General features: G+C 27.1%; 1 protein-coding gene across 3 annotated transcripts; it reads left to right on the forward strand.

Moving 5' to 3' along the window:
* The first annotated feature begins 6,163 nt into the window (after positions 1–6,163).
* LOC119605418 (tropomyosin-2) lies at positions 6,164–15,861 on the forward strand. Of its 3 annotated transcripts, none has more exons than XR_005231584.1 (6): positions 6,177–6,337; positions 10,508–10,941; positions 11,535–11,754; positions 11,831–12,008; positions 12,247–12,964; positions 15,386–15,861. XR_005231584.1 is itself a non-coding variant. In XM_037958519.1 (5 exons), exons 2-5 carry the CDS (start codon positions 10,568–10,570, stop codon positions 15,466–15,468), a joined length of 855 nt encoding a protein of 284 aa, XP_037814447.1. In that variant the 5' UTR covers positions 6,164–6,337; positions 10,508–10,567; the 3' UTR covers positions 15,469–15,854. The 3 variants fall into 3 exon arrangements, 1 of the variants encoding a protein (XP_037814447.1); XR_005231583.1 differs by having other exon boundaries at positions 12,247–12,952; XM_037958519.1 differs by lacking the exon at positions 12,247–12,964 and having other exon boundaries at positions 6,164–6,337; positions 15,386–15,854.
* Positions 15,862–16,071: the final 210 nt, after the last annotated feature.

Genomic DNA, 16,071 nt, shown 5'->3' on the forward strand with positions numbered 1-16,071 from the left:
CGAAAGTAAATGGGAACTTATAGAGGTGACTTTTTGGTACTTTTTCGTTCATTAACTGGAGTAAATAAGAACCTACAAAAGGGGACTTTTTGGTACTTTTTAGTTCTTCAAAAGGTACCTTTTTAGTTTTCTATAATATTGAAACTAGAAACAAGAAGTTAAGCTTATAGAGCTCGGAGTAATTGAGAATCTATTGAAGGGACTTTTGGGTACTTTTTCTTTTTTAAAAAGGTACTTTTTGGGTTTTCTATAATATTGAACCTAGAAATATTAAATTAAACTTTCAGAGACCTGAGTGAATGAAAATCTGTAGGAATGGATTTTTGGTACTTTTTCGATCGTCACTTTTTGGTTTTTCTGTAATATTGAACTTAGAAACATATATTTAGACATATAGAATCATATAAGAGTAAACTTTTTGGTACATTTTCGCTTTTCAATTGGTACTTTTTGAATATGTTTTAATATTAAACCTCGAAGGATAGAATTGAACACGCAGCGATCTGATTAAAAGAAAATCTATAAAAGGGAACTTTTTCGTACTATTCTATTTTCAAACTGTTCACACTATGGTGAAGGGTATATAAGATTCGGCACAGTCGAATATATTTGCTTTTATTTCTAATACAACATTTTAATAATATAAAAAATTTTCTTACAGAGGAAGTAAGCAAAAGCAAAGAGAAGTACAAAAATATTGCCCAAGAATTGGAATATGCTGAATTAAATAATTACTAAATATATGATTTAAACATAAGGGATAATGGCTAGCCAGACAACCTGATTTAATAACTAATCCCTAAATTAGTTCTAAAACAACCTTACAACAAATACAAATTTTATTTACTAATAAAAACCAAAAACAATGATACACTTTACAAAGAAAATTTAATATTTAAAGTAAAACAAAAGAAAAAAAAAAATAAATAACATTCCATATTAAAAAAAATATATATTAACAAAAAATTATATATGTAAAACTTAAACTGCCTAATTAAATTCCATATTTTAATAAAATAAAACAAATGTAAAATGCTCTCTTACACCTACTCCAACATCACTATTAACTACACTTCCCTAAAAATCAGTTGCAGTTTTATTTTTTTTTTTAACATAAACCCCACCAATGTTTTTTGTTTTATTTCTAAACTATTTATTATTTTTTTAAGCATTTTTCCAAAATTAAACTCAAGTTTCTTTTTCATTAAGTTTTTCGTAGTAATTATAATACTAAATGTGTAAATGTAATTATGCATTTTTGCCTTTTTTTATGAAAAAATAAAAAATTAAAATATTTATAGTATTAGCTTTAAATTAATAACAAACAAATATTTAAAAGCATTAAACTATTTTTATGACAAATTACTTTTAGTTTTTTTCACAAGTAAATAAAATCAATTATTTTACAAAAAAAATGAAAGTCTTTTTTCTAGTAGAAATGAAAGGGTTTGGAAGAATCTAAAACTTTATAAATATAATTTAAACAATTTTATTAAAGTGTTAGGATAAACATCAAAGTATTTCTATGCATTAACTGCGATCGAATGGTTGGTAGAAATATGAATTGTTTGGTATTGAAAATGGTCAATATCGGTTCACATGTTCTAGTACTAGTCCAAAAACAAGCCCTTATATGCCACCCCTCAACAAAATAAAATAACATGTATAATGTTGAAATTCGACATAAACAAGTTTTATTAGAACTAAAATATACATACTAAATGGTTTCATTATAGACCCCACCCACCATATAAGGTCTGAAACGGAATGATTTTAACGCTCATAGCTAAAAAATCCAAGTACATATATCATTGAACTTCAACATAAACAAGTTTTATAGGACCGAAATCTCTCTATCAGATTTCTTCAGGATCGGTTCACATTGAATACAAGACCATGGAATTGGATTTATGTGGAATTCTTTATAAATTTGTTTTATAGCAACAACTTCTTAAACATATGTATTTAAATTAATTTTTAACATAATAATTTAAAGCATATCCATATTTTTTCTAACTGGAGCACATCTGGAAGTCATATAAGCCTTCAGGAGCATTACTTAATCCTTTGAAATATTATTCCATGGGTATTTTACGCACTCCAAGATGTGCCTTTTAGTTTTTATATTTCATTATATAAACCGATCTACAATGATCCAAAATTAATATATTGGGGTTCAGATCAGGGGATTGAGTTGTTCAATGAAAAACGTGAAAAACCCCTCCTACCTATCAACATTTATGGTATGTTTTTTTCCATTTTCGAGTTATATAATGAATGGTATGTTTTCATCGCTTAAAGAGACTTTTATCCAAAATTCGATCCATTTCATCTGTTATTTGTCAAATGAGAAAAGTTATTACAGACAATGATTGAAGTTTCTCTATGCATCTATGTACCTCTGCGTTTAATTGGTTTTCGGGTGGAGACCTTGCATGCACAGAGGGAAAAGGAAATATACACGCCTGGTACCAAATTGACACCAAAGAGTTTATAATTTTCCAATAACATCCGTTGTTTAAGTATATAAATACGTACGACAACACTATATAATGTTGACAACGCAACGTTGTCAGCATTGCAACAATTCGTATCGAAATCTAAATTTTATAAACATCGGTTGTCTAAATGTTAACAAACGTGATAAGCTCACTATTGGCAACGGATTGTTTGTCAATAGTGAGCTTACCACATTTGTTAACATTTAGACAACGGATGTGTATAAAATTTAGATATCGACAACGAATTGTTGCAATGTTATCAACATTACATAGTGTTGTCGTACGTATGTATATAATTTGACAACGGATGGTATTGAAAAATTATAAACAGTTTAGTGTCAATTTGGTACCAGACGTGTATATTTCTTTTTCTCTCTGTGTGGGAACTATGAACACAAAAGTAAAATTTGTTGCAAAATTTTGAATGGATATCATTATTTGCTAATGAGTAATATGCATTTAGGCCCGGAGTTTTTGGTATTTTTTCGCAGCATGTAGAGCCGGAGTAAATTATAACCTATAAAAGGGAACATTTTGGTACTTTTTTGTTCTTCAAAAGGTACTTTTTGATTTTCGAAAGGGGACCTTTTATGGTAGCTATGGCCAATTACCGATCATGAAACATTTTTACAGTAACATTTCTGTATATAAAAGCAATATTTATGTCATTTTGCAATTAGTTCGTAATGAGTAATACGCGTTTAAATGATTCGGAAGAGGATCTTGCAAAGGAACTATGACCAATTATAGAACGATCATTAAAAATGTGTGTAGTAACATTTATGTATATAAAAGCAATCTTTGTGCTAAATTGAATATGGATATCATTATTTCATAATGATTAATGTGCTTTTAAGTGATTTTAGGAAGGGGACCTTGTATGGCCAATTATAGATCAATTGTCAATTATAGACATTTTTTACAGTAACATTTCTGTATATAACAGCAACATTTATGTCAAAATTTTGTAACTAAATCGTTAGTTGGCAATGAGTAATACTTACGAGTTTAAGTGATTTTCGGAAGGGTGGTCTGAATGAAGAGTAATGTGAGTTTAAGTGATTTTTAGAGGAGGACCTTGTATGGGAGCTATAACCAAATGCAAACAATTTTTCTTCATATGAATTCCATTTATATAAAAAGAAGAAGTTATAAGAAGTTATTAACAATTCATTTTCGGTATAGGAATTTGTGGACCGATTTTGTTTCATTAATTTATTTCGCTGCGTTTTTACCTAAGCGTGTTTTACACAGACAGGCAGACAGACCGGCGGACGGACAAATGAGAAGGACCAAGAATATATTTACTTTGTTGGGTATCAGATGAACATTTCTTAGTGTTACACACGGAGTGACAAAGTGAACAAAAAAATCTGGGAGGATTGAATAAAAATAGTGTATTTTAGTATTTATGAAAAATTTGGAAATATTTTCAATATTTTTGTAACATATATAATACCCTAGGTAAATTAGGCAAAAAATTGCTTCTTCTTAGCATATTTAGTAAGGGATTTAAAGTCGTTAAGTCTAGTCTTCTAGTTTTTCAATTATCAAACGGTTATAAATGTGAAATATTTGGTACACATGCTATTTTTGTACCAAGGACAAACACTATTACGATTAAATTTGGTCCATGATTTCGCATATTATCTGCTAGTCTATGAACTACTGCATTGACGGATCTATTGAGTGGTATATTGATTAATTTACTGACTAGACTTTATACCCTTCTGTGTACTAATCTATGGACTAGTGTAAGAACTTGACTGTGGACTTATTTATGGACTAGTATAAGAATTAGTCTTTGGACTAGTCTATTGACTTGTCTGTGGACTAGTCTATGCTCTAGTCTATTGAGTACAAGTCTATTAAATGAACTGCAGACTTGATTGTATACTAGTCTGTGTGCTAGTATATGAACTAGTCTATAGATTAATCTGTGTAGTAGTAGTAGGTCGACTAGTCTGTATACTAGTCTATAGGCTAATATATGGACTAATCTATTGACTAGTCTATGAACTTTTATATTGACTAGTCTATGGATAAAACTATGGACTAGTCTATGGACTAAACTATTGACTAGTCTCTATTGACTAGTATATGATCTAATCTATAGACTAGTCTATGGACTGGTCGTCCTTTTAACAGATCTATTGGTTACACTTGTCTATGGACAAGACTATTGGAGGTATGCATTCCAATAGAATATGCTGTCTAAAATTATATACATATGTATAAAAACTAATGTATATCTCTTGAAGTTACAAATCTTTATCAAAATTGCAATCGTTTTAAATTGTTCATACCCTTATTATCGGGAAATTGGTTTCATAACTTCTTTGCAAATTGTTAAAAAAAAAAATTTTTTTAATATAACTCAAACTTTGTGTTGCTCTCCAACAATAACAGACGGATATTTACGATTTTTATTTATCAGAAGTTTACTATAGTCTGTTATACGATTAAAATATATGTATATTTGTATATTTATATAACTGCAAGCGAACTTTAACGGTTGGAGTTGTGTCGATGTTAGAAAATACTGCATATCAAAATTTCAAAATTTTTTTTCAAAATAAAAATTACAACAAAATGGCTAAAATGATTTAAAATGTTGGCCATAACATAAACACAACTTGTTAAAAGTTAATAAATAATTTAATGTATGGACAAAAGATATATATGTATTTGTATTTTAAAAATTTATATATAACAATTTAAACACCCACATTTATGAAAGAAAAAAACCGAAAAAGAACAAGAATGATTATGATAATAATAAAAAAAATATATGTAGATCGTATTTCTATAAACAAAATTTAAAAATATATATTAAGTTATATATAAAAATATATTTAAAATATTGAAAAAAAAACATATAAAAAACTAATAGATTACAAGATTACAAGAAATATTGACACAATTTAGAAGAATTTTTTTTGAAAGAAAATATAGGTCAAATTTTGAAAATATTTGAAACTATTTAACACTTAGTTAGAGAATGACCTGCCTTGGAAAACAATAGATATGAAATTAGTTGAAAAAACAAATATTCCAAAAATCAGATAGAATTGAAAATAAATGGAATACATTTCAAATAAATAGAAATAAAAAAAAGCTTCATTAGATACACACATTTTAAGAGGATCTATTTATAATTTTGAAATAAATTTCAAATGTGAATAGAAAATATAGAGACAATTTTATAAATATGAAGAGAGAGAGAGAGAGAGAGAGAGTAAGAGTGATCGTGTATAGGAACTAGAAGAGTTTAAAAGGAAATTTTGTTTCTGTGTGTTGCTTTTTTAAGAATGAAATAAAAAGCAGAAACGGAAAAAAGGTGAAGAATATAGATATATATATTTAAAAGAGGTGTTTTCCTAATACATATATCAGACACATTTATACATATAGACGAAAATCGGTGTACTATATGTATACGATTTGAGAAGGTATAGGTTTACATATACACAAAGAGCATCTACATGTATACATATAGTCAATGTTTAGGAAAATGAGTAGGTGCAATAATTGGGTAGATTTAGCGATTTGCTTAAGGAAGGCAGATATTGCTTTTAGCAGAGATGAGAGTAAAATTTTTAGGGGGAAATTTTTCATCATGAGATTTTGAATGAAATGAAAATAAAATATTGAAAATATGCACACACATTGAAACATTGTTGTATGTTAACTCCCCGTTACACTTAAGGTGTGTGTGAGTGTATAAGTGAAATGAAATAATTTTTTTGCGTCGGGGGCTTTGTGTGGCTAGAAAGTTGGTCTGCATCAGTGTTCTCGGGGTTTTGACAGCGTATAGTGTGTGTTGGAACGCTAAGGTTAGTTGCTGTTCTAACAGCAAAAGAAAAAAAGGATAACCTCAAAAAATATTTTATTAATATTTCAAGAAAAAAAAAGAAAAATTAAAGACCTTTAAAAAAAAAAACTAAATTTTCAAAGAAAACTATTAAAAAACAAGAAAAAAACTATAATTTATTGTAATATTTAAAAAAATATTTTAAAAATTTAAAAGAAAAATATTTAATAATTAAGCTTATATGTGTATGTGTGTGTGTAATAAAACTTAAAAAAAAACTTCCACATAATTAATAAAAAATATTAAAAATATTAAAAATATTGCAAATAAAAATCTTATAAAAATGACATAATAAACATTTGTTAAAATAAAAACAATTAAAAAGAAAATTTTAAAAATAACTTTTAAAACAAAAGTCATAAACAAAAATTTTGAAAAATAACGTAATATTTAAAAAAAATATCATATCTATACAATAAAAACAGTGTTGTTAATGCAAGTGTTTAAAAAAATTAAAAATATCTTAAAAATCCCTAAAAACTACATACATATATTTTCAAATTTTACAAATAAGGCATTTTGTAATTGAATCTCTACAAAAAAAAAAAAAATACTTTCAAAACTGTGCTGAGTGTATATGTTAATATTTGTATATATATGTGGATAATACCTATATATACACACATATACTAATTTTTACACATATTTTTTACACATTTAATTTTATATGCCCACACACACACATACATATATAAATTCACATACACACACATACATATAAGCTTATTTATAAAAAGTTTTAGGAAAAAAGTTTAAAAAAAAATCTGTATATAATATTTAATAAATATTTTTTGAGTTTTTTTTTATAAATATGCATATTTTGAGAATTTTTGAATGATATTATATTTATCTAAAAAAAGTTTAGAAAATAAAGCTTTTTTAAAAAAGCTTTTTCTATATACTATAGTTTTAAATAAACAGCCTTGAGTTTTTACGCCCACAAATCCATTTACATTTTTTATTTAAAATTAAATTATGAAGATTTTTAATAATAAAATTTTTTCAATATTTTAAATTGAAAAAAATTCTTAATGAATTTTGTTTAATATACTTTTAAAAAGCTTTTATTTCGATTATGATTTGAAATTTTTTTATTTAAATTTTTTAAAAGAATTCAAAATTTTTAAGTGAATTGAAATATTTTCAACTTTAGACAGTTTTATAAATTTATTATTAAAAATTAAAAAATTTATATAGAGTTTTTAATAAACTTTTAAATTTAAAAATTTAAGTTTGAAATGTCAAAATAATGAATGAATTTTCAAAAAAAAAAAAACATACAAATTAAAAATAAATTTAAATTTTCAGATATTTAGAAAGATCTGTATATATTTTACATGTTTTTTATATAAAATTCACGAAAATAAAAAAATTTGAAGTTTTATAATCGAACGATTTTAAAGCTTTAAGCTCAACTTTAAGTACCACCCCCTCCCCTAACAGCTTTAAACATTTATCTCAGAAACTTTTTAAATTTGTCAATAAACTTTGTAAAACAAAATTCTAACTTTTAATTAATTATAGCTCGTGATAGATAGATAGATAGATAGATAGATAGATAGATAGATAGATAGATAGATAGATAGATAGATAGATAGATAGATAGATAGATAGACAGATAGATAGATAGATAGATAGACAGATAGATAGATAGATAGATAGATAGATAGATAGATAGATAGATAGATAGATAGATAGATAGATAGATAGATAGATAGATAGATAGATAGATAGATAGATAGATAGATAGATAGATAGATAGATAGATAGATAGATAGATAGATAGATATATAGATAGATAGATAGATAGATAGATAGATAGATAGATAGATAGATAGATAGATAGATAGATAGATAGATAGATAGATAGATAGATAGATAGATAGATAGATAGATAGATAGATAGATAGATAGATAGATAGATAGATAGATAGATAGATAGATAGATAGATAGATAGATAGATAGATAGATAGATAGATAGATAGATAGATAGATAGATAGATAGATAGATAGATAGATAGATAGATAGATAGATGCTAGAATGATAGATATTTTAAATTATCTCTAATAGAAAGTGATATGAAAATAACTTCATAAGCTTTACAGACAGTTTGCTCCGTTTTAAATGATTTCAATTTAATGTATTTCAATGGTATTTAAAATAACTTCATAGTTATTACTTCATTAAGGCTCGAAGGACCATAAAAAAATTAACTTTTATGAATTGACAACGAAAGAGAAATGTATTAGCAGAGAAAACGAGAAATAAGTGTTTGCAAAGAAAAATAAAAGGGACAATTTAATAATAATTAAAATAACTTCATTATTATTAGTTCACTATGGTTCGAAGGACCACTTTTAATAATAATTCTCAAAATGAAAAGTTCGTTTAATAAACTTTAAAAACAGATTGCTCTATTTTGAAAGACTTGAATTTATTATATTTCAATAAAAAATCAAATAACTTGTCTGTTATAATTAACTAAATATGGCTCGAAAGACCATTTAAAACATAACTCTTATGGTCAGAGAGAAAGAGAGAGAAAAGCTTTTTAAATAAAGTAAAAGAGGCATTGTAATTAAAATAACTACTACTACGTAAATAGGTCACGGACCACTTCTAAGTAACTCTAAGAGAGGGGGAAATGAAAAGATATTACAAACAGGTTGCGATGTTTTGAAAGATTTGATTTATGTCCATGCTTAATAAAAACTCTTTCCCAAATTCCATGTATTTTTATTGATTTTTCACTTATTTTTCTCTTCCTAATTTCGGAAATACTAATCATATAATTGGGCAGAATAACAAGAGAAGAAGGGAATAATATATTCTAAATTTCTTTATACAAAAGTTCCAAGTAAGATATGTTTACCTTACAAATATTCATATTCGGTTCGAAGGACCATTGACTATCAATTTTTTTTACAAAAGTTCCAAGTAAAATATGTTTACCTTACAAATATTCATATTCGGTTCGAAGGACCATTGACTATCAATTTTTTTACGAGATGATAGTCACATAAGTTAATACTTTCATTTGACCTATTTTCCTTGTGAAGGTCTAACATAGGAAAACTTTAAAATAGGAAGTTTTTTTGCAAGACACTGAAAGAAAATTATAAACAACTATTTGCTAAAGATATGAAAAATATTGAAATTCCAAATAAGGTAGTATACCAAATAAAATCGCCAATCCCACACATTATTTATTAGTGGTCAAAGGTTACAGTAATAGATTTTTGGTTATATGCAATATCACCACAATCATCTGATTGTTTTTAAATCTTCTAGGAAACCTAGAAAACTATATTTTAACAAAATATCAAAAAATGCTAAACAGCATCAATTTAAAAATAAATCCAAAATGGCCTCAATAAATAGTAATATCTCTTAACATATCCATGAATACAAATTTAACCCATTTTTTATTTAGAATTTAAAATAAACAAATTTTATTGTATAAGAAATAAGAGAAGAAATGAAAAACACCCACACAGTTGTTTTTTTTTAGTTAAAACTTTATATTTCAAATATCGAAATACAAAAAATTTCCAAATATTCTTATGCATTTAATCTAGGCAAAAGTTATTTTTAAAATATTTGAAAAAAAGCTCTTTTTTCAGCAAAAACAAAAAGCTATTTGTATGTATTTGGAGAAAAAACTGTGTGGGTATGAAGAATTTTTTCGGTTTTGAGGCCAAATGGGGCTGCAAATTAAAAGAATGTTTGTTTATATTTTGTTAACTAAATATATAATAAACATTAAACAGATGTTAGCACAAACATTTTGTTAAGTGTAGACATGATAAACAGTATGAGGGAAGCTATATGATTACAGTTTCAAGACAAATTCAATATTTATGGAAATTATTTTATAATATTTTTTAAAACTTTTTCTAAATTTTTGGAAATTTGTTTAATTTTATAAAGTTTTTTAGAATTCTAAATGTAAATTACAAATTTGAGGTTATATTTTTAGGTACAAGTTTCTGATTCGATTTGAATTAATTTTAATGAAAATAGTTTTCCAAATCGTTCAAATATTCTCAAAATATTGCAGTTATATTTCCTTTATTAAAATTTAATAACGATTTAATAACAATTAAAATTTTTCTTTCTTTTTTTTACAGTGTAATATCTTCTTTAAATTTTTCCTTCCCGTTTAGTAGTAAAAACAAAAAAACACAAACATGGATGCCATCAAGAAGAAGATGCAAGCGATGAAGCTTGAAAAGGATAACGCCGTTGATAAGGCCGATACCTGTGAAAATCAAGCTAAAGATGCCAATTCCCGTGCCGATAAATTGAAGGAAGAAGTACGTGATTTGGAGAAAAAATTGGTTCAAGTTGAAGCCGATTTGGTTTCATCCAAGGAACAATTGGAAAAGGCCAACCAAGAATTGGACGAGAAAGAGAAATTGTTGACCGCCACCGAATCCGAAGTAGCCACTTTGAATCGTAAGGTACAACAAATTGAAGAAGATTTGGAAAAATCTGAAGAACGCTCAACCAGTGCTCAACAAAAGTTGTTGGAAGCTACTCAAGCTGCTGATGAAAACAACCGGTAAGTTGGAATTTGTAGATATATGTAATTGAGAGAGTTAATATAATCTCTAGGAGTTTTTAGCTGTTTTTATGCTTTTGTAGAGCTTTTTTAAGTTATATTTCATTCAAAAAGCTTTGGAAAAAGAATATAACATTCTCTTTCTATATTAAAAAGATGAAATTGTCACGAATCTCAAGGGGGTTTTAAAATTTCAAGCTTTAAAGCTCATTTAGAGCTTTCTTAGGCTCTTCTTTCTTCGCTTTTTAGGCTCGATCTGTTTAGGTAACTTTTAAGATATGTTTATAAAGCTCATTCTAAAAAAAGTCAGGCTAAAGAAGTCTAGAATTTACAGAAATTTAAGTTATCTCAAAGAGGTTTTAAAATTTCAAACTTTAAGGCACATTTAGAGCTTTCTTAGGCTCTACTGTCTTCGCTTTTATAGTCTCGATCTGTTTAGGTAACTTTTAAGATATGTTTATAAAGTTCATTCTAAAATAAGTCTAGACTTTAGAGAAAAGTTTTAGCAACAGACTTAGGTTCTTTAAAAACAAACTGAATCTTTTTAAAATCAATTAAATTAATAAATTCTCTCTTTATTCCCTATAACACAGTATGTGCAAAGTATTGGAAAACCGTTCTCAACAAGATGAAGAACGTATGGATCAATTGACCAACCAATTGAAGGAAGCCCGTATGTTGGCTGAAGATGCTGATACCAAATCTGATGAAGTATCCCGCAAGTTGGCCTTCGTTGAAGATGAATTGGAAGTTGCTGAAGATCGTGTCAGGTCCGGTGAAGCCAAGATCATGGAACTTGAAGAAGAATTGAAGGTACAATAGATAAACTTAATAAAAACGCGACTTATGACAAAAAGAAAAAAACTCATAAAATTTTCTTTTATCTCAGGTTGTCGGTAACTCCTTGAAATCTTTGGAAGTATCCGAAGAAAAGGCCAACCAACGTGTTGAAGAATTCAAACGTGAAATGAAGACTTTGACCGTTAAATTGAAGGAAGCCGAACAACGTGCTGAACATGCTGAGAAGCATGTCAAGCGCCTCCAAAAGGAAGTCGACAGGCTAGAAGGTAAGTTTGTTATTAACTTTGGTATTTAGGAAAATAACTTCAGGAAAATATTGCTTTAAATAACACTAACCAAATCGAAAAAAAACTGAAAGAAATTTTTTCATATAATTATCTTTTTTTAATTAGTTTTTGTATATATTAATATTTTTATAATTTAATTTTTTTTATTATAAAAATATGCTAAAAATGCTTTTTAATATTATTTAACCAAAAACAAACATAAAAATGCCTTTTGCAGACCGTCTCTTCCATGAAAAAGAAAAATACAAAGCAATCTGCGATGATTTGGACTCCACCTTCGCCGAACTTACCGGATATTAAAAAAAAACCAAACAAAAACAATTCAAACAAATTACAAAAACACTTTTCAATACTATTGCCACATATACATATATTTTACATCCAAAAAAAAGACAATTTACACTTACACAACTGTTTTCCCCACTTTTTTTCAAATTTTGAAACCTCTATTCCATCATAACGTTTTTGTAAATTAACAAATATTTTGGAAAGAATTCCTACTTTTTATCCCTCCAAATCATAATTTTATTATACTATATACCTCCAGCCCTGTAAATACTTTTACTAATTTATTTTCATTTTATTTTTAAAACAATTTCAATTGTTTTTTTTTTCTTTGCAAATCAACCATTTGACAACCACTCACTTGCTCATTACACATTTTATACAATTTTGTGCTTTTATCCTTAAAAATACATTTTTTTCTCTAAGTGTATATAATAAACAAACACAAAACACACTGAAAAAAAAACGACATTGTAAAAAGAATTTCAAACAGCGTTTATTTTTAAACAAACAAACAACCTGACCTGCCTTCTACGACTTTTGTAAATTAGAAAAAACAAAGTCAGTCCAACCAACCAATAGAGTGAGGTGATTGAATTATCGCGCCAGTCAATTACAAATATTATAAATATTTTGTTGTAAGCTTTTAAGTAATTTATCTTTTTTTATCATATAATTTTGAGTTGTATTTTATATATATATATTTTTTTTAAATGTTTGATGTGGCATGATATTGATTCCAAACAAAAAAACACCCTTGGTCACACAATAAGCACACGTTAAATTGTTATTTACTGATTATTATTCTGGTTCTAGTTTTAATTTTTGTAATTTAAAAGTTCAGTTTAATGAGTAAAATGAAGCTGCAGGTTATTATATATTATTATTCCAATTCGAAATTCTCAACAATTTGAATTAGAAAAATGTTTGACATTTGACGTTAAACAGTGATGCCATCTCACTTTATTAGAAAAAAATAAAATTAATTAAATTCAAAAGTTAACATTTTTAAATTTTACAATTCGAAATTTTTAAATTTTGCTACAGTTCAGACTATATATCAATCGAGACTATAGTCCGATCAGTAGTCATGATTAAAGACCGATCTATAGTCATACCTATAGACTGATCTATAGTCAAGACTATAGACTGATCTTTAGTCAAAACTATAGACTGATCTATAGTTAAGACTATAGACTGATCTATAGTTAAGACTATAGACTGATCTACTTATACTTACAGACTGAACTATAAACTGATCTATAGTCATGGCTATAGACGGATCTATATTCACGGTTATAGTCTGATCTATAGTCAAGAATATAGACTGATCTACAGTCAAGAATATAGACTGATCTATACTCACAAATACAGACTAATTTATACTTACGAATACAGACAATCTATAGTCAAGACTATACACTGATCTATAGTCAAGGCTATAGACTGATCTATAGTCAGGACTATAGACTGATCTATAGTCAAGACTATAGACTGATATATAGTCAAGACTATAGACTGATCTGTAGTCAAGACTATAGACTGATCTATAGTCAAGACTATAGACTGATCTATAGTCAAGACTAGACTGATCTATAGTCAAGACTATAGACCGATTTATAGTCAAGACTATAGACTGATCTATTGTCAAGACTATAGACTGATCTATAGTCAAGACTATAGACTGATCTATAGTCAAGACTATAGACTGATCTATAGTCAAGACTATAGACTGATCTATAGTCAAGACTATGGACTGACCTTTAGTCCAGACTATAGACTGATCTATAGTCAAAACTATATACTGATTTATAGTCCAGACTATAGACTAATCTATAGTGCAGACTATATACAGATCTATAGTCCAGACTATATACTGATCTATAGTCCAGACTATATACTGATCTATAGTCCAGACTATATACTGACCTATAGTCCAGACTATAGACTGATCTATAGTCCAGACTATAGACTGATCTATAGTCCAGACTATAGACTGATCTATAGTCAAGACTATAGACTGATCTATAGTCAAGACTATATACTGATCTATAGTCCAGACTATAGAGTTATCTATAGTCTAAACTATATACTGATCTATAGTCCAGACTATATACTGATCTATAGTCAAGAATATAGACTGGTCTATAGTCAAGACTATGGACTGATCTATAGTCCAGACTATAGACTGATCTATAGTCAAGACTACAGAATGATCTATAGTCAAGACTATAGAATGATCTATAGTCAAGACTATATAGACTAATCTTTATCCAAGACAGTAGACTTCTATAATCAAGACTTTTCTATAGTCAAAACTTTGAACTGGTCCACAGTCCGACTTTTAAACTTTTTGCAACAAAAGATCGATTCTTCAGGTTTATGGAACCTAAATTTTGAATTGAATACTAGATTTTTTAAGAATATCCTCTCTATTTGAAATAAATATTTAAATTGAAAATTTTCATATTGATTTACTACAAAGATAGTATCATCTAACTGTCATTACTTAACAATGAAGAAGCAAATAGAAGTTTTAACTCTTTTGACAGTTAGTGGTAAATCAAAAACTTGTCTTAGAGACACTGGATCAATAATATAGGTCCACTACTTAAAAGCGCTGTATATTCCAGAAACAAACTTATACAATACCAAAAAAAAAAAACACACTTATATGTGTAACCTTAAACCCTCTAATTGTTAAAATATTTCTAAAAAATATATATATTCTCCTCCACCCACCATTTTCCCCCCCTTTAAAGAAACCAAAAACAAAACTTATGATTTCTTTTAGGAAATTTTGTATTGAAAAATGTATGGGACACATTCTTTTCATGGTAAATGTTTCTTTAAGTGTTTGTCTACTATTTTTTGTATGCACTGAAAGAATTTTTTTTCTGCACAATATATTTATATAATTTCACTAACCAAACAAAGAAAAAAAAAAGAAATTAAAACAAAATATTTGTTAAAGCACCACTACACAAAAATTTTTTAAATGTTTTTTGTCTTTATCTTAAAAACCCCGCAAATTATTAATTTATCTTTTTTTTTTTCTACCATTTTTATAGACGAATTGGGCATCAACAAGGACAGATACAAGTCTTTGGCCGACGAAATGGACTCCACATTCGCCGAATTGGCTGGTTATTAAATTGTTGGTCTCTTTATAATTTGAATATGTTTTCCATCATCTTGTAAAAAAAAATAAAAAAAACAAAAACAAAAAACTTAAAAAAATCAAAATTTAAACAACAACACCATCATCTTCATAAGTTACCACCATCACACTGCATGATGCTCCCAGCAAGCAGATTAGTACTACACACACGCACACATGATCCTGAACAAAATACGATATAACTGCTCCAAAAGATTTTTTCTGAGGAGAAATCCCGAATTAATTTTTCCGGCAGCAGTCTTAAGTATCTGTGTGTAGTGTGAACGCACTCAAAATATCATGTGTGTTTCTGCAAACGTTTTTTTAATGTGAATTGAAAATGCCAAATATCGATAATAAACTTTTTTTGAAAAAGAAAATTCATAATTTATACTCGTACATAATTTAATACAATTTTTAATTTTAATTTCATCTTTTTTAATTAAAAAATACCAAAAAAAACAACAAAAACACCATAATGCTATTTATTTTCAAACGAAAAAAAAAAAATAATTATAAATTATTTAAAATAATAGTAAAAAAATTATAAAATATAATAATTTATATTTTTGTGTATACTACTATGAGGGTTTAAGA

Source organism: Lucilia sericata, unplaced genomic scaffold, assembly GCF_015586225.1.
Source record: "Lucilia sericata isolate MDLA Ls3-8-SP2 unplaced genomic scaffold, ASM1558622v1 Contig000482F_arrow, whole genome shotgun sequence".
In the NCBI taxonomy this organism is placed as follows: Eukaryota; Metazoa; Arthropoda; class Insecta; order Diptera; family Calliphoridae; genus Lucilia; species Lucilia sericata.